Genomic DNA, 22,527 nt, shown 5'->3' with positions numbered 1-22,527 from the left:
AATCCAGTTCTGTGACTCCTGCTTAAGTTTTTAATATGAAAATACAACTTGTGTTCCTGCATCTTGCTAGCTAGAAGCATCATGACTCCTGACGTTTCAACAATGTTTGAGGGATTTTAATTCTGTATAAACTGTTACAATGTAGCTGTTACTTTTTACATTATCCTTAGAATCATTACCCTCTAAAATACAGAAGTTAATGTTGCAATAATTAATATTCTTAGTTTCAATGGAATTGGGAGTTCAAATCTAGATAAGCCTGGGATTACAGCAAGAGAATAGAAGTTTTAAATGCCTAATTCCTGCTGAGTTTTCTGAACTCGTGGTTTGATCTCCCTTCCCTAGAACTAGTTTTATGCCCAGCAGTAATCCTGTTATGGATGATCACTGCTGTAAAATAAACCACAGCCATAGCATTGAGTTTTGAACTGATACTTAAAATATCTAATCCAGGCCTAGGATTTGAACATGTATTGTAGTAATTGTGTGCCAAAGTCCTAAACAAACCCTGGCTATTTGTCTGAGCACTCCAGGTGGATGGGAGGGGGTCTGATTCTAATCTTGTCATGTGTTTCACTGCAGGCTGGTTACTTCAGATGTAGCTTTTTACACTGGAAACCTTCAAGCTCTGAAAGGCCTTAACAACTTAGACCTAAACATGGCTGAAATCTGGGAGCAGAAGAGGTGATAATCCACTGGGAGCAGTCACTTGGCTCTGACAACAGACTGACTTTCTTCTAAGCAGCGTGACAACGGTGAGGTGAATACTTGAGCCCAGATTCCAAGAAAGGGCACGACTGATAGTCAGGGGAGCTAGACTCAGAAGGAGCTGCAGGGAATGATCCTTCCAGTGTCCTTCAGCAAGAAACAAGTGATCAGCTGTCTGTGCAATGTTTTTTCATTCTCTCTGGAAACAGACTCAGGTTTCTTTGGACCAAATCCAAAAGAACACATAGCTGTAACACAGCTGTAGTTGTCTAGAATGCTCTGTATATCTTTATATTAAAAAGATGCTTTGCATTTCTTCTAGTGCAATGAAATTCACATGGTGTCCCACCTTATTTAATGATGGTACAATATAAAAATCTTGCAGTTGGAACTCTGTAGAAAATGTTTTTCTCTATGAAACTATGCTGTTCTAAAATTTATTTTTTTACAGAACTTTATATAAATAAATGTCTTTTGATTGCTCGCATATAGGATTCAGCTTTGTTAGGGAGCAGTCCTGGTCGAGGGGATTTCTCACAGCTGGGCTCCAACCTGCCATCTGAAGGCAAGATTTTCTAACAAACAGAAGTTCCCCAGAGCCATTACATGTGGGACAGAGGAGTGACCTGATCAGGGGTTACTGGGGGAACTGTAAGGTAGCAGAAAGGCTGGTGTGGGGATGGTCGCCCTCAGCTGCCCAGCCCTGGACTGGCATGGCCCCAGGCAGTGGGAAGGACTGGGACAGAAGAAAACAGGGCAGGAAGAAGAGAATTTTGAAGTTTTTTGGCTGCTTATAAAAGGTTGCACCATTAAGGAAGGCGCAACTGAAATAAACTTAATTTGAGAGTTTTTAATACTACCTTTTACAGACTGGAGGCTGCCAGTACTAAGTACAAGTGCCTGTGTATCTCACCTCACCCCTCTTTACCTGACCCCAGTCTGAGTGCCTAACCCTGTGATGATCATGGATGATGGAATGATCTGCTGCAGTGTGTGTGCGCCTGTGGTTCCCTCAGCCAGGCATGCTCACCTGTCAGCATAACAGATGTCATTAATTGTCAGTCAAAATAAAGCTCTAAAATCACAGTTGTTTTTAAAGACCAACTTCTTTAATGATACATACCAGTGTTATACTAAGCTTATAAAATAAAGTTGTCTGCATGTAAATACAAGAGAAACATTAAGAAATCAATAGTGATCAGGACAGGGATTTTGATTCCTGTACAAATTTAGAAATGACTCGAGAAGATAAATTAACATACATGGCTGTGACAATATGAACATAGGTGTAGTCAACGTGATCCATTTATTGAAAAAAGAGGGCAGATCAAGGATTAAGATATTAACAGGAGATCCAGTCTTGAATGGGATGTGAAAAAGCAAACACCACACATGGATACTGAGGCATTTTTCTCAAGTATTGGATTCTTTGGGCAAGTTTGGAACACGGATGATTCCCACTCTCACGATACGGAAATGGAGGTATTGACAGCCTTACCCCAGTACCTCGACGTACAACTGGGATAGGACATCCCACTTGTAGTTTGGGGGGGGTTGAAGAGGGCTACAGGTTGTGAGCACATGAAATACAGGGTTTTAAGAGCCTGTTTAGCAGTAGTGAAACTTTTGGTTTTCAACTGTGCCTTCCTAAAACGTCACAGGAGTTGCCAACCATGTTGTCCCACATGTATTGCTTCACAGCTTTATTTCTGCAGTTACAAGCAATTCAAAACTACTGAATGTTCGAGGCAAGCCTCTTAACTTCTTATCAAAGAAGATCTGTCCATCTTCCCGCAAGACAAACAGTATTGCACTTCAAGGTTATATTAACTGAGTTACAGAATCTCTTTAAGGACTGAAGCATTACTTACGCACATCCATGGCACTATGTGGCTGCTTAGAGATAAGCAAGAGAAATTAATTTTAAATTAATACTGCAGGGTACTGTGAAGATGACAAAGCATAGGCCCTCTGTGTACTTAAGATTTCTAATGCTTAAAAGGTTCTTCCATGATGAGGCTGGTTTAGCACAGCAGCCTCAGACCTGACCGTGCCCTCTCATGGACTCAGTGGTCCAGGATCCGCAGGTTGCCAGACACGATTTTGTTCTCTAGTAGAGCTCCAGCTGGGATGTCAATCCTGTCCCCATGATTCGCAATGATGATAACTGTTCCCTGGGTTTAGAGAAGAGAAAAGAAAACAAAGTGTTTAGAAACTCGTTACCCGTTAATTTGGAAGGAGGGAGTAGGTTGTCTGGAGGACCATTTAGGTGTCACAGGTGACACAGCCAGAGCCTGGATGCACTTTGTTGTATTGTTTCTGCATAGGCTTTTTCGTGGTTTGTTTTTTTTTCCCCCAGAACAAAGGTTTTAAACAAGCATTATTGGAAACACTGTAATTACCAGCAGACTAGATACTATCAGCCTACAAGCAGAACTGTAACTTCTTTGAAGATACATACTTGCTGTAAGGGCTCTTGTCATGTCTGCTTCCTTTGAGGCGAAAAAATGTTACCCCCATCAGTCCGTGTGTCACAGCCCAGCCCCGCGCTGCAGCTGTACAGCAAATCTGGGCATAGAGGGACAGCCTCGAGCCCCAGAGCTGAGCCACTGCCAGTGCTGGGGGAGACAGCCCCACCTTGCACCCATCTGGCAGCTGCTGAACTGTCCTAGGTGCTAAGGAAGAATTTGAGAGAGAAACTTAACTTGCTCAGCACCCATGTTTACTAATAAATCAAGAACCCCAAACTGATGAGAAGGGGCCAGAAAAGGTGTGGGAAGGCCAGCCTGGGAGGTGAGGTGGGACATGCCTTGTCGAGCCACAGGACAGAGATGGCAGCAGTGTTTGAACAGAGACCTGAGGTCTGTGGCGCTTTCAAGGGTCACAGATAAACCTCATCTCTCCCTGGGCCTGTACAGAGCAGCAGCTCTGGCAATTAACACCCTGCACTCCTTCACAGGGGTCACTGTCCAGCCTTGGCCTCTACGATCCTTGGGCCAGTTCCCTAATTCCCAGGAGTGCTCCTATGGACTGTGTATATGGGCACTGACCGAGGCAGAATCAATTCCCAGGGAGCAGAGATCAGTCATGTTTAGTGCAGGGGCATCCTAATTACACACTCACCTTTAATGAAACATTCTTCCCAAATGTAACATCGCCTGAAACTGTGAGATGATCCAGCTCCAGCATATCTGGAATACTTTCAAACCTCCGTAGGTAATCTTGAACCTTTTAGAAGGAGAAAATAATAGAGACAGCTTTAAATCCATCTGTGGATTAAAGACAAGCCTCTTGAATACTCCTTTCAGGAACCTTCCTATAATCTACATCTGAATCAATATAGGAGTTGCTACTTTGTAATTTCTTCCAGAGATAAGTGTGAGGAACAGTAGGGACAGCTTTCCACCAGTGCTGGGCAAGCTCTGGAGAACACACACAGCCCAGCTCACCTTCCATTTCCTCAGCTGAGGGGGTACAGGAGCACCCAACAGCAGTAGGAGGCTGCACATACATGTTAAGTACTTTGTATTCTCACAGTTCTTTACAAAGAGCAAAAGGCAATGCCCAGATGGGCAGAGGGAGCTAAAGTAAACCTCACTTCTAACTTATTTATTGCTATGAACTGTATTTTTATCCAAAGAGATAAACACCAAGTATAATTATAGGAGTTTACCTTTGTGAAAGAACTTCCCAGTTTGACAAGAGGCACTGTTGGGAATTCACGCTTCTCGCTCATGGTTAGAGACCCAGCATTAAGGCTGTACAAGTTTGACATCACAAGCAAAAGATCTGATGTGGTCTTAACAGGCAGGAAACGACTACGAGGTACGTTTATCCCCAGAGAGTTTTCAAAACTCTTGATAGCAGCACCAACTGCAGTCTCCAGCTGGATAACATTCAAGCCTCCATCCAGAGTCTGGAAGAGAAAATGCACATGAGCACAACAAGCAGGTTCTGGGTCTCAGAACTAGAGCCAAACATCAGCCAGAGCACTGCCTTCACCCACTTCCTGAAGGCAGCAGTGCCTCTTGGTTACCGGGAAACAAACAGTTCCTTTGAGTCTTTCCTCTAAACCCTCCCTGGCTGGTTACCTTTGGGTTAACAATGATCTCCATGTCAATGGCGTTCTTCTCCTGCAGCCTTTTAATTGCAGACAGAGCAATCCACAAATTGTTGGTATTGAATATTTTGAATTTTGACACAGACTTGAATTCATCCACGTGTGCTTTTGGGACCTGAGCTATCTCCACAAGCCTCAGCTTATTTTCGTATTGCGTGAGCGTGCCACCCTGTGAGGGGCAAAGGAGAAGTTTTAAGTCCTGTTCATAGAAGCCAGAGAAATCCTCCCCCCAGCCCAAACAGAGGCACTGGTTTGTTGGCATTTAAACTTGAGCCTCAGAGCAAGGTTCAACTGAACACATTTCTTGTTTTTAGTAACCAGCTAGCAGGTTACTAATTATAGAGTGTGTTTAAAGTACAGTCAGAACTGTCCAACGATCATATTTCAGCACTCCAAGACAGTTAATTCCTTTAATGAAAGTTGTTGGGGATCTTTTGCAATTGCCACTGTTGTCAAGAACCACCTTCAACAGTGCTTTGCCAGATGACAGAACAAAAGCTAAATTAAATCTGAGTACTTCAGTAACCTGGACTGTGTTCTTACAGGGCATTTCTGTGCTTTTGTAGGACTAAGTCAGAGCTTTCTTAAGAGGTAATCAACACAGGAAAAAAATCACATATCACCCACACTCACATTTAAAAGAACAGAGGCAAAGCACCCTTATAGGACAAATTACTGCAGGCTACAAGTATTTGATACGTCATAAACCTCTGACACGTGGCACACCTGGACTTTGTACAAAAGTCGAGGGTTTAGGGCAGGAGCAGACGTGCAGCTGCACCACACGGAGTTGTGCAATGCATACCTGGACAGCTCAGTAAGTAGCTTAGGCAGCTTTCAGTCAGAGGATGTAGCTGCTGCATCCCAGCCCTCAGTGCTCTGTTTTTACCACCCTCAAGCTTCTCCCCCTGTGTCAGTGACAGTTTGGAGAAGGCACAGAGGTTGTGACCTGCACCCTGCAGAAATCACTCGTGTTTGCTGTCAAGCCCAGGCTGCCCTTTGTCTGCCGCTGCCCAGAACGTGGATCAAATTTGTTCCATGAATTAGAACGTCATAAACTTGCTGGTTTTGTGCAAGTCAAATCAGAACAAAGCTGATGTGTTAAATGGTGCCTAAAATAGCTGTAAGGAGATTGGATGTATGTATGTCTGAATCCATGCATTCAGAGGTGAGAGGCTGGGGATCACCACCAACACACCAGACACAGACAGACTCACACCCATCTCCCTTTACCTTCACATCTGCCCGGGTTTTGTTTGTGACTTCCATGACAAATTCACAGCGTTTTCCATTGGGTGGGTTCATAAGGTGGTTAAGAATGTAAAGGTCCACAGTGGCACCCAAATTATCTATATTGGACACAAATATATATTCCTTCCCCTCTGCAATGAGGTTATCCAGCAGACCAGAGTTATAGAAACTGGCGTAGATGTCTCCATGGCCTGGAGGGTACCAGCACTCCGTGTTCTCTCCTGAGTAAGAGACATCCTTGGCTATTGGCAGCAGAGTTTCCTTGTTAATTCTAGGATACCTGTGAAGACAATGGATTTTGTTAAGTTCTCACCAATGTCAGACTGGCAAAAAGAAAAAATACAACAGGAAAGGTGCAAGTCCCTGGGCTTTTCCACACAGCTTTTGAAGGTGTGCCCTCCAGGTTACTGTAAGTACTCTCAATGGGAAGACCCATCCAAATTCTGAGGTGAGAAGCTACAGAATGCAATCTCACTACTCAAGGATTTAAAGCCAATTCTCAGACCATGCTGTAAACCAACCTGCCTTTGACAGGCAGGTTCAGAACATGCCAAGCACATCTCTGACCCAGCAGCCACTTTGATTAGAGTTTGTTCTGGATAAGGAACCACAGTCTGTCTCCCTCCAGAGCCTAGGGACACTAAAAGCAAATTCAGGTATCAAGTGGCCAGAATCTCATACACCATTATTCCTATATTTCTTAGAAACTGGGTCCCACACACACACCCCTCTCCCTGATTTTAATACATTGCCCTTGACTCTGCCCAACACCCTCATGTTTCAGTCTCAAAAAGAGACCTAAATTAGACTGAACATGGGTACAGAAGACACTATTGCTACCCCAGCACCTCAAACTAAAATCCACCCCATTTGGAATTTGGAGAAACAAGCTAATTTGTCCTTTTACCCCAAGTGGTGAAGTTTTTTGATACCTGCTTTGATTAAAAGTATATATCTTCACACGGCTGTGACTGTATTTCTGCAGGATTTTCTTTGTGTCATCGTCAGTGTTGAAGGAATTCATCAGAACCAGAGGAACATCGGTGTTGTAGGATTTGTTTAAATGCTGAGATGGGAAATAAATGTTAAATTCAGAATGTATTATTAAGCTTTAACTCCTGACACCTAAGATTTTGGGAGAAAGAAATTAGATAAAACAGACTAGAAATAATAAATGCATGAGAGAAAAGAGAGATGCACTTATGCTGACAGAAAGGATAATAAATTGGGTAAAGGAAAATAAATCCTTGTTAGTAGTAAAAATAGGGCCTGTATTAATTAATGTATCTTTAATTAATCTTCGTTTTTAAATCTGCATCGAAATTTGTAATTTGAAAAGCACAACACCACAAAATGATAATTTTAAGTTTTAGCTACTGCTGAGTACAAAAGGCAGGTTTTCCATCAAATTGTTACAGTCTGTCAAGATGACATTTCCAAACTGTCTCTGCACTTTTGAGCCTTCTTGGGAGGCCATGAGATGGACAACAGTATCAAGAGTACATAATGAATGAAATGTCACCATGTTAATTATTTGGGAATCTATAGGATGGAGCTGAAATACACAGGAGCATTTCCATGTGCACAGCAAAAAACTGGACATCATGACAGTGTTTCACCAAAAACAGTGCGCGGGGAAAAGAAACCCAATACATTTCAGTGAGTTTTAAGCTTTGTGTATGAGCTTGCCCTCAGCTGCTGGAGAGTGTTTGGGATCATTATCCTTTGGTGGAGTTGGAGACTTCCACAATGACCCTTTGGATAAAGAGCTGCATCAGTTGGATGTAAATTTGAGTCTGCTACAGAACCATCTATCACACATGGGAGAGTAACTCCAAACAAACACCACACTGAGGCAAAAATTGTTGGCACTCCAGAAACTATGGAACAGGCACACCCAATTTCCTACTCTAATGACTATCTTCATTATCTGCTGGAAGAGGAATATTCAGCATTAAAAGCATAAGCTGAAATGTCCTCTCCCAACACCAGCAGCTGTTATTTTCTTTTACTCTTCTTTCTTCAGAGGAAAATGCCAGCAATTACTTCCAGCATGAGAGTTTAACTTCAACAAGGAATTTGGAGCTGCTGTGAAAAGCTTTCTTCTAATGCACTTTAAAACCTCCTTTTTTAAAAAAGATAAACTTGCAGCTGGAGGAGTCAGAAACAAGCCCAGGAGTTAGTTACCCAGGCCAGCTCTACAATGTGACTGCTTGTGTTTCTGGACACAATTCCCACTGTCCAGGCTGGTGTGAACAGGCTGGATCACACTTGTGCTAACACGCGTGGAGGGGACGGTGCTGATTGCTCCGTTCCTTTGGAGTCTACTCTTCCCAAAGGAATTCTCTACTTCACCCCAGCACTGTGACCAGACCTCGTTTCCCTCTCCTCTTCCTTTTGGCAAGCCTCCACTGTGATCCCTCTTAAAAGGTCATGCAGGAGCAGCTCAGTGTGTCTTGCTTCCTCCAACGCAGAAGGAAAAGCTCATCAAATGTTACCTCAATCTGCTGAACCGTCAGATCCAGGAAGGTGTTCTCGTTTCGCACCCCGATAAGACTTTTTGGGCCTTTACAGCCCATGCTGGTACCCAGGCCACCATTGAGTTTCACAACCACCAGCTTGTTCAAGTCAGAAGCAATGTTATCAGGCAGGCCTCTGGCCTTGATCTTCTCATAGGGCTGGATCTGGGAAAACAAAACCCCAAAACCAGCAGTCAGGTATTTGGAAGGAAATTGTTTTCTCCTAAAAACTTTCAGAACTTAAAATCAGGTGAAAAAACCCACACTTTTTGATATGCTCTAGGACACTAAAGAACATCTGCAAAGGGAGTCTATAATAATCTGATTTGTTATGGTACAAATAACCTGATTTGTTATTACAATAACCTCTTTCCTTGAGAGGTTCTATAGGCTTTGTGACACCAGTCACCATCAGCTTCGCTCAGATAAAAAGATGCCTCAGTCTGCTCTTCCAGCTTCAGAGAACTGACTCAGTGGTAAAGATGGGTAAGGAAGAAGTCACAACCTTCTTCTTGTCCTGCAGAAGGTTTCCCTGGGTGCCATCTAACTCACTGTCCCAGTAAGATGACCCCCTCTTCCCCTTCAGTCAGGCCCAATTTAGGAACTCATATGCATGCACGGCCTATAACTTTCCTTCCCTGAGCAGCTTAAACTCATAGATTTATTTTTTTTTATACTTTGCTCTAAGGTTGTCAAAGGCAACATTCTTGGCAAAAGGTTGGTTCTTTAACTCAGTCTAAACTAACTTTTATTCCAACTACTAGTCCAATCTAATAATTCATCTGTCCCAACAGCATGATACAAAGCGGAAGAAAGTTCCTAGTTCTTATCCTGCTGTTTTCAGGATGTGTTCATCCAGCTCACAATAAAATTTAGAGAGAGTCTTCTACCTCACTGACAGGTTTAAAAACAGAGTCTGGGCTACACTTGGGGCTAGTGGTGGAGAGCAAAATCAGGCTTGTAATGACAGTGTGTCTCGCATTAGGCACTGCTTGTTCCCTAATCCAAAGCACCTCAGGCAGAGAGACAACAGTAACAATGTCACGGTAAGAATCATGCCAAAACTGTTAGAGCAGAATCAATATAATTATCCTTTAGCCTGCCCTTCTAAAGATTTTCTTTTGCAGAAAAGCCTTGGTGTTTCAGTGCTGTGTGTGTTCCAGCTGCAAGAAAATTATTTTAAACGCTGATAAGGGGTGTGTGAGATCCACAGCTGATTTCCAAGAACAAATACATACAGAGTAGTTTTCAGAACTGTGTTTGCTTTGGGCAAGTTGGGCTGGGGTTCAAATGGAAATTTGCACCGCACTGGAACAAGAGTCATATTTCTTACTGGGATGTGTGGGTGTAGGGAGGAGAGTTTGTGCAATTCCAGCATTCCAGTGCACCACAGGCAGCAGATTAGAGCGGTTCCCTCACATTAGGGAAATTCTTCCTTATGGGATCTGAAAAGCTTATAGGATATATATAAAGATAAGGTGACTCCACACGGAGTTCTTGTGGCTCAGACAGAAAGCAGTAACACAAACACTGCCATTTCCCAGAGGACAAACACAGGAACTTCCTTCCAAGGTTCCAAGAACTTTTCAGGAACAGAAGTGCGCAAAAAGCAGAATCTCGCTGTGCTTTGTCGACAACAGAGATTGTGTTCAGGTTGGGCAGACACCTTGACAAACAGCCGTTCTTCTCATTAACAAAGAGATGATAAACACTGATTTTAATGTCTTGGAGGTACATCAGGAAGCTTAATGAACGATTCACTACCAGCAGGACCTACAGAGATTTACACTCAGATTTACTGCTTCCCATCCACTCCAAGGTCAATAGCGCTCTGTATTAGACTGTAAATGGATTAGAAGCATTTCAGCTTGAGCTTTAGCTGGGTGGGACGTGAGTCACATCCATGATGTTCAGACACCGTCTGAACATCCAGAAAAATTATCTCAACTTTCACGTCTCACTATGTTCTTCTTGCATCACTCATAAAAAGCAGAAAGTCTGACACTCAGCTCAGGGCTAGATTGCCTCAAAAATCATTTGCTTTTGCTGAAGTGCCAACTACCCTTTCATGCCTTCACCATCATGCCTGAGACCAGCTTATGCAGAAAGCTCAAAGCAAAAATCCTGAAGAAGTTAACAGTTCCATCCAGGCCCTCCATCGGGGACTCAGTTCACTGGATGTTGCATCAGTTACAACACAAAATTTATGACTCAGCCTCACTAAATGTTTTAGTTTCTTCTGGTACAGGCATTGGAAACGACAACTTGGCAATGAAGCCCTGGATCTTGAAGGGTCTTTAATTCAGAAAATAACAAATGTCAAGAACTCAAGTTCCAGCAGGAATGTTGCAGCATCAGGACTGCTGGGTGCCAGTGCTATCATGTAGCAGTTCCAGTCATGTGTAGGCACTAATATGCAGAACTACCTCATGATCTACAAGCGTATACACAAGTGTAAGAAGTGCTCCACAGTAATAAAAATCAATCCTTGCTCTAAAGGTTTGGAACAGTGGGCTTGACAAGTAAGTGCTGATGGGGAAATTCCTCAGGAAAAAACAGGGGCAGGAATGACATGGCTTACAGCTGCCTGGCTGCAGTGTTACTCACTTGAGACATGTCTCACAGCCGTGGTTTGGGAGTGTTCTAAGATGACATATGCAGCTTCCTTTGTTTTGCAGCCAATGTCACAAAAGTGATTTCTCAGAACAGTTTGCATGAGGCAGCATTGGGAGTCTGACAAACAGATTTCAGAATCATACTCCTACTGCAAGGAGGCTTTGCAAGAGTTTGTCAGAGACAGACAAAATGAGCATCAGGGCTGTCATTGTGGGTAGACGGGAAAGGAATACACCCGTATTAGTTAATATGCACTTACACTACCAGGAAACATTTACTCAGCACCAAGGGACAGTTCTAGAAATACCACCAAGTGAAGAGGTCTCTGGCCTTGTGAGACCCCACCTGCAGTGCTGCACCCAGGTCTGGAGTCCTCAGCACAGGAAATACATGGATCTGTTAGAGCAGGTGCAGAGGAAAGCCACAAAGATGATCAGAGAGACAGGACCCCTCTCCTGTGAAGACAGGATGAGAGAGCTGGGGTTGTTCAGCCTGGAGAAGAGGCCTTCGGGAGACCTCATTGCAGCCTTCCAGTACCTAGAGTGGGCTTACAGAGGAAGAGTGACTTTTTACACAGGCTGATAGGGATAGGACAAGGGGGAATGGTTTCAAACTACAAGAGGAGAGATTTAAATTAGATCTCAGAAAGAAATTCTTTACTCTGAAGGTGGTGAAGTAGAGGAACAGGTCACCTAGAGAAGCTGTGGCTGCCCCATCCCTGGAGGTGTTCAAGGCCACGTTGGATGGGACTTGGAGCAACCTGGTCTAGTGGAACTTGTCCCTGCCCATGGCAGGGGGTTGGAACAAGATGATCTTTGAGGTCCCTTCCAAACCATTCTAAGATTCTATGAACCCTTAAAACCCGTTTCCAGAGTTGAAGATCAGAAAGGTGTTTTGCTTTTGAGTAAGGGCATAACATTCATTCTTTCCCTTCACAATACAGTTCACTGAGATGACAACCTGAGCTTCAGACAAGAATCCAACCAATGGGGAAGAAAAAAAATGGCTCTAACAGACAAGTTCCTTTCACACTCACATTGCTTTGGATGCTCTCTTTACATCCCAGATGAGGTTTTGCATTGCTGTTCTGTGGTTAACTTGGTCACTGCAGTTCTCTCTGAGGCCTCTCAGCAGGACTTTGCTATTGCTTCCAATTCAAACAAACAGATCGCTGCAATCTACATCGAGGGGATTAAGTTACACTTGCCATGTCCACATTCTTTACCTCCTCTCCCTGTTAACTGGCACTCTCAGTGTACTTTCTTCTCTGGAGACTGTAACAGTAATGGGTCCTAACTATGCGAGCTATCACTGTAAGCCTTTGGACATATGAAAGCAAAGCATCTGGAAGGAAAAAACAAGTCAAAGGTTTACCAATATGGTGTGAAATGGGTTCAATCATCTGTTACCATCATCAGTATTAGTTGTTACACTGAAAACATGGAGGCCAGGGAGAAATCTCCCATTGCAGAGAAAAACGGAGGAATATTACAAAGGAAAAATTTCTGTTTAAATTAACTGACAGGAGCCTTTACTTGTCAGTACATGCTTCAGGAAAAAGCAGAAAGCTATACTCAAAGAACAAATATCACAGGTAGCACACTAGACAACCTACAGAAGTCTGATCAGAAATTCTGCTCCTGCATACCACAGTCCCTTGGCATTGGGCAAAAGCCTGAAACACCCTTCCCACCTAAAAGACAAAGCCTATAAGTATTCCTGAACTTTTTTAAGCTGCTAAACAAACAAAAAACCAGCAACTTAACACTTTGGCACATTTTTGGGTGCCTCTGTTTACAGATACACGTGCATGTCTGTATGTATACAGACACACATATATATCTAAACAGATGCTTTTTACTCTGCTAAGCATCAGCTGAAGATTATACTTCCCATAATTCTCATCAGCAAAGCAATTCTCCAAAACAATCACAGGCAAGTAGACTTCCACTGGGAAGAGTAAGCTGGTGCTTTCTAGGGCGTGGTCCTTGTAGTGTGAGATTCTCCAAGCACCCAAACACCCACCACCTCATAAAACAAGGTCATCCCTATAGGCGATTATAAATCACTTGCAAGATCACCAGCAAACAAGTTTTGTGTATAACAACCTCTGTGCTCTTCTAACAAGACCAGGAGGAGAATATATGTGAGGGTTTATAGCTCAGAAAAGAAAATTCACCCGGAACTGAACAGAAGCACTCAGACAAAACACGCGTATGTTCACAGATGGATACTTGTCCCAAAGAACTCATTACTACAGCCCTCCAAAAATCATCCCTCTTTATCTCTTCTAAAAGCTCAGATTGTTCTTACCTGTACTGGCTAGACTAATAATTCTGATATTCTGGTCTTTAAGAAATCAACTTTTATCTAATAATTCCACAAGTCATACCCCTCAGCAAGGAATCCTCTGGGAGAAGGTCACTTGAAAAGGGTTTCACATAAGACACATTTCACTTTCCACGTTGTGTACCTGACATGACTGATGTATGAAAAAGGAGGGGGTAGATACGAGCAGGGTTCAAGGAGGGTAGGGAGATGAAACTCTTATGGTCAGCAAAAAAGAGAAAAGAAAAAAATACTCAAGTAATTTAATTTTGCTTTCGGTTTTTGCAAGCACTTAAACCCACCTCCTGCCAGATCAGGAAGTGTAAGTATCACCCTAAAGAAATAAATATTTACTATGACGTGAAGAATGCATGGAACGAAGTCTGTTCGCAGATATTTTGCCCCAGCTTTCTTCTGTAGCATTTATCAAATATCATTACTTAATTTAGAGTTCATGCTAGGAAGCAAAATTCCATTTAAGATCGTGCATGCATCTCATCTGACCAGCAGCGACCCGATCTTGCAGAATTCTTATCTTGTCAAAAGTTGCTACATAGCACAGGGACACATTTGAGAATAAGCAGTACAGACCACAAGGAAGAAGGCAGATACTCTTTCTAATCCTGCCCTTCTCCATTCAGCCCTCTGTCATCTTAAGTTAGACCTTTGCCTTAGTTCTTTTTTAACACCTTGCCATGTCTGGGAATATCCCCTCAGTCTATTTTAGTGCCTTTCCATAACCCTCCTGTTTGACATTTGCTCCCAGTGTCCTACTCAGTCATTTTCAGTCCTTTACAGAACTTGTAAGTTTTTCCACGGAAGGTGTGCAAAACTTGGAAAATAGACAACAGCTCTTCCTCTCCACAAAGCAGCCCATTCACTTGCATCAGATTTCTGTAATTTAATCCCAGGCTTTATCTTGACACAGGGAACAGTTTATTCCTTTCATTGTCGTAACTACCTTTTTACATATTTAAGAGACCTGTCGCCCCCCACAGCCTCAGCCCCCCTACACTGAAAGAAATCCCCTTTTCTTCAGCCTTCCTTCTAAGTTGCCTTATCTAGAACTCCAATTTCTCACCTTGGCCTCTTCATTGAGGGTGGACTTTTCTCCCCAAAGCAACACTTCATTCAGTGTTACAGTACAGAAAAGAAAGACATCACATGTTTTTGAAGCTAAAAGAAAACACTCAACCTTGGAAAAACCCTAGACTTGCTCTAAAACAGCATCATTCTTCAACGCTTTATAGAGCAGCACTGCATCTGTTCTGGAAGTAACCAGACAGCCTGCCTTTCAGTTGGAAACAGAGCCTCGATTGAATCACACAGAGAGCCTCAGAGAAACCACAAACCTGTGAGGACACAGAAGTCCCGCAATATGCCAAGATCACTATGCTGGGAAAAGCAAGAATCTGTAGCACAACTACACCATTAGAGTCAAAGGGACAGCCTGGGGCCACAGATGAATCAATAAAATGAGGTTAGGTTTAATAGGAAGTATTTATTTCAGTACTAAACAGTGCAGAGAAAATATATAGTGCTTTTTCAGCAGCAGCTCAAGTTACAGGTTATAAGTTACAACAACATAGATGGCACTAGGAAATTACGCTCCAAAACCCCCCACAGTCAACTCCTCATTTCAGATCCCTTTCTTTTACTGAGCTGCTGTAGGTTAGAGAAGTTGCTAAATGAGCTCTATTACCCAGCCCACTCACCATATGTCCCCTTTCAAATTACTTAGCATAATGGATCTCTGGAAACAGTCTCATCTGAGACATGCAACCTTCTTTTAGGGGCAGGAGGGAAATGGGAGCAACAAGGGTCGAACCTACTTCCCCTCTGACACAAGTTCCAGTTTACTCCAGAAAAGGTACCAAATGGTAAGGTGGCATCTGTCCCATTTTGTTCCCCTGCTCAAAGACCAGCTAACAAAATAACACCAAAGAACTTGACACATATGGTAAGCAGGACCTGATGTTCAGGAACACATACAACATATGTCAACAAATATTTATTTGTCAGTTCAAACCCAAAGCGTTGTCCTACTTGATTTTAGGGAACCATGGCAGATAGATCCCCTCGATGGGTGGATACACCATTTGCCTTAAGTAGCAATTATCAGTTTTATGTTCCTTACAGACTGCCACTTCATTGCAACTTACAGAATCTTCTGGAGGTCTCTGAATCTTCCCCCAGTCCACAGATGGTCCCTTTTCTTGTAGGAATCTATGAAATAACTTCTTAAATCCTTCCAGGTCCTTTTTAGTGTGCTACAAAAAAGAAATACATTACTAAACGCTGATATTTAAAGCATACCTATTCAATCACAGAAGCATTTCTACACATTTATGTACAATCTATTCACAAGAGTAATTTCATTAGCACTGAAGTAGACATGCTAAAATTTACGTAAAATTCTAAAAGGTACCAAAAGCTCATTTTCACTAAAACTCAAGGTACAAAACCAACTTGGATACCTACACAACAAGTATTTTGTCAAAATCATAACCTTAACAATTTGACCCAATCTTTAAGATAACAGCTTTACCCTCCCTTTCTGTAATCCATTGAAGATTACATAGAACCTTTAATAACTAAAGATGATTAAACACTTAATAACTCCATCACCCAGTTTATAGGGAACTGAAGGTCTCCTACTGACATTGTATCCAGGCTACTCTTCCACACAGGATCAGAGCACATCCTAAAAATAAGGACATGGTAATCTGTGATTCATCCCTTTGTCTAAGATCTGCCTCAATGTCCTGCACTCAATTTGTCATGCTGAGTGGCACCCACGTCCTGCTCCTTACCTCTATCTCATTTGAGTTTGCGGTCGCAAGTATCTTATCGAGTTCTACTTTCATTGAATACTCCAGCTCTTGTCGAATGACTTCCTGAAACTGTGAAGAGCCAGCTTGAGACATTGCTTTGCTGAAATCTTGAATAAAAATGAAAACAGGGGTTAAAAAAACCAAAACAGAACAAACCTAGTTTATTTAGATTACAAATAGCCTTCAATTTTGTTTAAAAAAACATGATAAACTCATATAATCTAGTTTCGTTTTATCACTTGTACTACAGGAATCTCAAGTTTTTGTTCTTAGTTAGTTATTTGCGGAACAGACCTTAAATTGGGGCCAAAGAATAACAACCCTTCTTTCAAAACTCAAAAGAACCCGAAAAGACTGATGATCTGTCTCAAGAAGTGTCCAAAAAATCCACAGCAGCGTATTTTTTTTGCTAAAGAATTCACATCCTACTGCATCAACACACTTTAGCAAGTGTAAGTGTGAAAAAGGAGAATTCTCTTAGTGAAAAGCTCTGTAGAACATTGTGATTGAGCGTATCCTTCTGTTCACCTAAGCAAATAAAACATATGCTTTCGTTATTTATACAGCGCGTTTTCACACGATCTTCTGTTTGTTCCAGTAAATATTCCCTCACTTTATCCTGTGAGTATTTTCACACTACAGCATGCATTTCAGTTACTAAGCAACCTAGAAAATTGGGTTGTCTATCACTTCAGCATTTGTTTTACTTTTGAAAGTGATAAGCTTCATGAATGTGGAAAAGAGTAAATACACAAATGTTCTATAAAGTCCACCCCGCAGGAAGAACCGGGAGAGAACATGACTCTGTTTTCCAACTGAAAGCATTTGAAGCGAGTGTGTTCTCAAAAGACATTCTGAGTATGTTCTCTAAAGACCTCAGTTAATTTAATTTCTGCCAAATCCCTTGAGTAATGACTTCCCTGTAACACAGAGAGTGATGTATTGCCAAATATAGCTGGATTTTAGAAACACCCTGAATACTAGTGCAAAAAGGGACAGAAGGGAACTTTGCAAGTGAACAGAGTGATACTGACAGAAAATACTGTTAGAAGAGGAACCTGCATTTAAAGTCTACCTACTGAGAACACACATTAAAAGGCTCTCCTATGGAGAATGCCTAAGAATGGCAGAGATGGTTCATTTTAATATAATTTTGATTGTATTTTATTTTTTTAAGCAAAGTATTCCACAGCCTCAGCCTCAGTGACAGTATGTAATCCTTGCTTTGAAGCCCACAGAAGCCATTTTCCTGACTGCACTGTTTTGCAGGTAGGGGAGGGAGGAAAAAAAAAAAAAAAAAGACAGACAAGTGCTGCAGTGCACATACTGTGTGTGGTGCAACACGGGAAAACGCCAGCTCAAGATGAACAGTGCAGTGAACAATAGGTTCTTTTTTTTAATCAAATGCTTCATTTAGTAGTAAAAGCAGGTAAGAGTTGAAAGCCTTTCAGGCACATCTTTCCAGGTCAAATACATAAAAACATAGACAGCTCTTCATCAGGAAGCACTTTTTCCTACAGAAAAACAAGGTCTTTACCAGCTTAATACTTTCATACCAAACTGCTGCAAGCACTGTCTTTTCATTCACACATTTTGGGTTGATGCAAAGCAAAACAACTGCTAGGAGATGCTTTCACATGTTTGTAATCCTCCCTGCAACATATTACAATACACCACTTCTGGTACAGCAACACAGTGGCCATTTCTCACAGTTCATCAGCCTGTAAAACATCTGAACCTCCCAATGTGACGCCAACACACCTCAGGAGGAACTCTGCACATCCCAAGTGTTCAGAGACTTTCAGTCGTGCTGTTAAACACACTGGGGCTGAAGGAGGCAGAGCCAGCCAGCAACTTCCCCAGGCTGCCATGTAAGTAGGAAAAGTCTGCTCGCTCATATTGGCCAAAAGACTTGTATCTACCAGATAAAGCCATTTAGAGACTAAGTAGCATACCAAATAAATCAAAATAAAAAGGCATCATAAAAGTAAGTGCATGATAACGTCCTCGTTTTGGCATCTTTTTTTTTTCCTGTAATACTATGAATTCTCACAAACTGAATGAGCAAATGCTAAACACATTTGATCACCAACACCCTCGCAGAGAAGCAAAGCAAACCTGTTGCTTTTTCCAATACCAAGCATCAGGCACTCAGAGTGGCAGTAGATGGGACAGCTCTTACCTAAACCCAGCCTGCCAAAGCTGCCAGCGCTGGGGGCTGCACCCTTCATGGCAACAGAGGATATTTAGTTTACACTGACCACATAACAACTACTGCAACCCCTCAGTCTCATCCAGATTCAATCTGTCAGGGCAAGGTTTCTTGGGGAGAGCACCGTTAGTGCTGTTGGTCCAATTATTATTTTGGGGACAGAGAGAGGAAGGACATGGCTGGAGTCCATAAAAACACGTGCTTGCCTGGTGCAGGAAAAGTATCTATTCTGCATACATAAGACTTTGAATACTGTAACTAAGCAGCCAAAAGAAACAGCAACACAAAGCTCTTCTGCTTATAACACGCCATTGCGAGGCAGAGGCTTTGAGCACTTCTCTTAAGAGACATCCACCAGGATGTGGGCTGGACAGGGATCTCTAAAGGCTCCCTAAAGTACTGTCTAAAGGCTCCCCAAAACAAGACCACACCATCAGCACTGGTACACATGCTCCAAACAATCTCAGTACTAGTTGCTCCCCTGCCCCTCAGAGATTTTGGGAAGAAGCTGGTATTTATGCATCCCAGCCTACTGCCAGCAGAAAGACAACTGCAGTCCTTTAACATGAGCTACGGATGAATTTAACAGCCTGGGTGAAGATTGATTTCCCTTTTCACCTTAGTAGCAACTAGTGGAAAGGCCAGTGTAACTGTATATCTTAAAGCGGTTCTTTCCTACAGGCAACTAAAATTTCCTAAGGTCATAATGAAAAGTAGCTATTGTGCCTCTAAAAATCAGATGAGAGGCAGGGGCGCTGGATAATCGCAGGAAGAGATTTCCCAGGATATATGTGGCCATAAAATCCCAAATTGTGTTGAAATAGAAATGCCTCTTCCAAACTATTTCGCAACCGACGCCTCAGATTTCAGCCTAAGCCCACTTTTACAAAACCAATATTCCTGAATACTCATCAGAAGTAAGAAACGGGTAGGACAGGGTAGTGGAAGACTCTTGGGGGACCTGCCCACACAGGAAATGAGCACAGACCAGAAGAGCATGACTAAATAGTTGAGACTTCAGAAAACACTAGGCTTTGCAAAAATGACCACTCAGGATATCTTATTTTAATGTCTTTGGTAGAAAGTGCTTCCTCCCAAGTAGCAGAGATAGGACAGCTCTTTAATCAAGTTCCTGATGGTGTTTGACGCGTGGAGAATTTCACTCCAGCCCTCCTGCCCCCACTGTTATTTCTAGCACGCCTTTGTGCTCTGCTCTGACTGCTAACCTGGCCCCTGCCCTCACAGCACAAGCCTCAGCACATGGCAGAGTTACCAGCAGGTTTATGATGCATAATTTTATAACTGACATATGAAAAAAACAAAACATGATAGACCAAGCCAATAAAAAGGAGGGCTTTGTACACTATCAGAAACAAAATAAGGGGTAGATGTCCTCAGGAAAACTGCACAAGGACAGAAAAACAGTGACCCCTTAGGAGCTTGCACATGTTTCCTTTCTGCCACCCCTCATCTTATTCTATGTTAAAAGCAGAGAACGCATTAAGATTGATTAATTTTATTCATTAATCCACTCAGAAGATCACTGCTTTGTTATTCAGTATACAAGGACCCAGCACAGGAGGGAATCATGGGACAAGTCAAGCCAGAAGTTCCCTCTCTCATGAGAAAAATGGGGAATCTCTTGGGCTGAGGATTATGAACTGTGTTTACTTTCACAATCCAAGTAACAATCCAGAAAGACCTACAGCAGAAAAGTATCTGGGTCTCTTTGGAGCCAGACTACAGCATAAAGATCACGAAAGGGTGGCCAGTGAGTTACAACACGTAGCTAAACTTTAAATACTCTATCCTTGAACTCTGTGCTGAGGGCACAGAGTAAATGCCTCAACTTTCAACAGCTCTGCTTAAAGTTCAAGGCAACCCTTATCTCTGGCAAGGATAAAGCTCTCTTTAAATACCCACACTATAAAGTCCAATGCTAATGAATACTACTTTGATTTTCAGAATTGAACGTACCCACTCGGTCTTTACAAACATTTTTATTTTCCTAGTACTAAAGGCAAACTTCGCCAACACATGTTGGACTGAAGCATACGTGAAGCGAAAGCTATATGCTCTGACACTCCTTGACAGATGAGCACATTAGCCTGAGCTAACTCAGGAATCTGCGACATAGGAAGCCGTTCTTGCCAGCTGCACACACCAAGAGTTTAGGTGTTACAGTCAGACACAGCTGGATTTCTCAGTCTAGCAGCTGATCCCCACGCTAAAAATATCACTTGACATTGGCAACATGTTTTAGTACTATTGGCCTGACAGAAGAGTATCTAAACACTGGATACTTTTTTTTTTTTTTAAAGCTTTTAGGATTGTCAAATCTTTGGTAATATTTAAAAAGCAAACTATGATCTTTACACAGGTTTCTACAGTTTTCAGTTTCATAAATAACATCACTTGTCTGCAAGATGGCTACCTCCAGCAGTAGCCTGAGATAAGCCAATTCCATCTAAAAAGAACAATTAGGAATGTATTTTCGTAATGTATTTCGCAAGGGCTCATCTTGGTAACTTTCAGAGTGGCCGGTTGAGCAACGTGCCGAAACACTTTCCTCCTTCAGCTCTCTGCCTTTTGCCCAGGTATCACAGGACATCTGCAGACAGGTGATGCATTTACACAGCCAGCGTTGTACAGTCCTGGACACCCACTGTGTGAGGGGACAGTGATTTCCCAAAGCTTCCAAAGGCCCTCAACTGCCTGCAATATCCAAGTTCGTACAGCAAAAGACCTCCTCGTGTTCCTTCTGCGGGCAGAACTGTATTTGTTGATAGGCCTGCACAGGTTTATATTAAGGAACCCCACAGGCATGGATTTCATTACAAAAAACACCATTAGGACACCGGAAAGGAGGGGGGGAAAAAAAACTGCAACAGCAATGCACCAAAGTAATTTTTCTTCCCGAAATGACCTCTTGCGGGTTTGGTTCCCTGTTTCACAGGGAATCCAAAACTCAGACCACGTACACACATGCGGAGAGTAAAGGAGAGCGCCGGAGCCCCGCCGGGATCAGAAGACGCCAAAATGCACTAAAGCCTTCAAAAAAATTTAAAAGGAAAAAAAAAAGAAGCGAAGACGTCGGACCTCGGCATTCTTCCTCCCGCAACTTTCGCGGAGCGCTGAGCGGAGGTTTGCGCTGGCAGGGACCCCTTGCACAGTCCCGCCGCTCCCGCCCGGTTCCCCCCGGGATCGCGGAGCGGCAGAGCCGAGCTGGGCCGGCGGGGGCCCCGCCGGGATCACGGACAGGGCTGCGGGGAATATCCCGCACATCGCACCTCGGCTGCTGCTGCACCCACCGCTGCCCCCGAGCCGCCGGGAGAGAGAGAGCGGGGCCAAAACACACAGCCGTAGGGAGCCGAGAAAAACAAATCGCGTCAGCTTACCTTTCAAGAGCGCCGACATTTTCGCTCTTTAATCAATAAACACTCGGCCAAACACGGAGTGCCCCGTACCGGGGGGTTCCGCCCCGCGGCTGCCGCCCCTGCGGAGGCTGCGGCGGGAACGACGGCGACCCCGGCCTCCCTGGGAGCTCCCGCCCGCCCGCCCGCCGCGCTGCCCCTCCGCCCAGCGCTCCCTCCCGGGCCGGCGGGCGGGCGGCGAACGCCGAGCAATTTAAATTTCATCAATGGAAGAGGCGGACCCGCCGCGCCCCGGGTTTCACCACCCCCGACCCTCCCCTCCCTTCTCCTCCCCTCCCCTCCCCGCCGGGCCGCCCGCCCGCCCGCCTCCCCCGGGGGGCTCCCGGCGCGGCTCCTCCCCACTCCCGGGGGGGAACAGCGATGGGACGGGACAGGCCGGGCCGGGCCAGGCCGGCGCGGTCGCCCCACGCCCCGCCCGCCCCGTGCGGCGGCCGGGCCGGGGGGGGGGCGGTCCGGGCGGGTGCTGCCCCGGGGCCGGGCCGGGCCGGGGCCCCCCCAGGGCTGT

At 43.7% G+C, this 22,527-nt stretch overlaps 2 protein-coding genes across 3 annotated transcripts in view; one reads left to right on the top strand and one right to left on the bottom strand.

The window, feature by feature from the left end:
- VPS54 (VPS54, GARP complex subunit) overlaps positions 1 to 1,037 on the top strand; it is a 47,663-nt gene extending 46,626 nt beyond the window's left edge. For both annotated transcript variants that reach the window (XM_017818808.1, XM_017818807.1), the window contains one exon: positions 583 to 1,037. In XM_017818808.1, the coding sequence (XP_017674297.1) occupies positions 583 to 688 (106 nt within the window). In that variant the 3' untranslated portion in view covers positions 689 to 1,037. The remainder of the gene's footprint in view (positions 1 to 582) is intronic.
- A 758-nt stretch (positions 1,038 to 1,795) lies between these two features.
- UGP2 (UDP-glucose pyrophosphorylase 2) lies at positions 1,796 to 22,132 on the bottom strand. The gene is made up of 10 exons (XM_017818809.1): positions 21,987 to 22,132; positions 16,356 to 16,483; positions 15,705 to 15,812; positions 8,578 to 8,763; positions 7,012 to 7,145; positions 6,062 to 6,359; positions 4,800 to 4,997; positions 4,382 to 4,624; positions 3,832 to 3,936; positions 1,796 to 2,882 (listed from the first exon to the last, which is right to left on the bottom strand). Exons 1-10 carry the CDS (start codon positions 22,003 to 22,005, stop codon positions 2,775 to 2,777), a joined length of 1,527 nt encoding a protein of 508 aa, XP_017674298.1. The 5' UTR covers positions 22,006 to 22,132; the 3' UTR covers positions 1,796 to 2,774.
- Positions 22,133 to 22,527: the final 395 nt, after the last annotated feature.

The sequence above is a fragment of the Lepidothrix coronata genome, unplaced genomic scaffold (assembly GCF_001604755.1).
Source record: "Lepidothrix coronata isolate B3197 unplaced genomic scaffold, Lepidothrix_coronata-1.0 Scaffold71, whole genome shotgun sequence".
NCBI classification, from domain to species: domain Eukaryota; kingdom Metazoa; phylum Chordata; class Aves; order Passeriformes; family Pipridae; genus Lepidothrix; species Lepidothrix coronata.
This window is presented reverse-complemented; position numbering and strand designations above follow the sequence as displayed.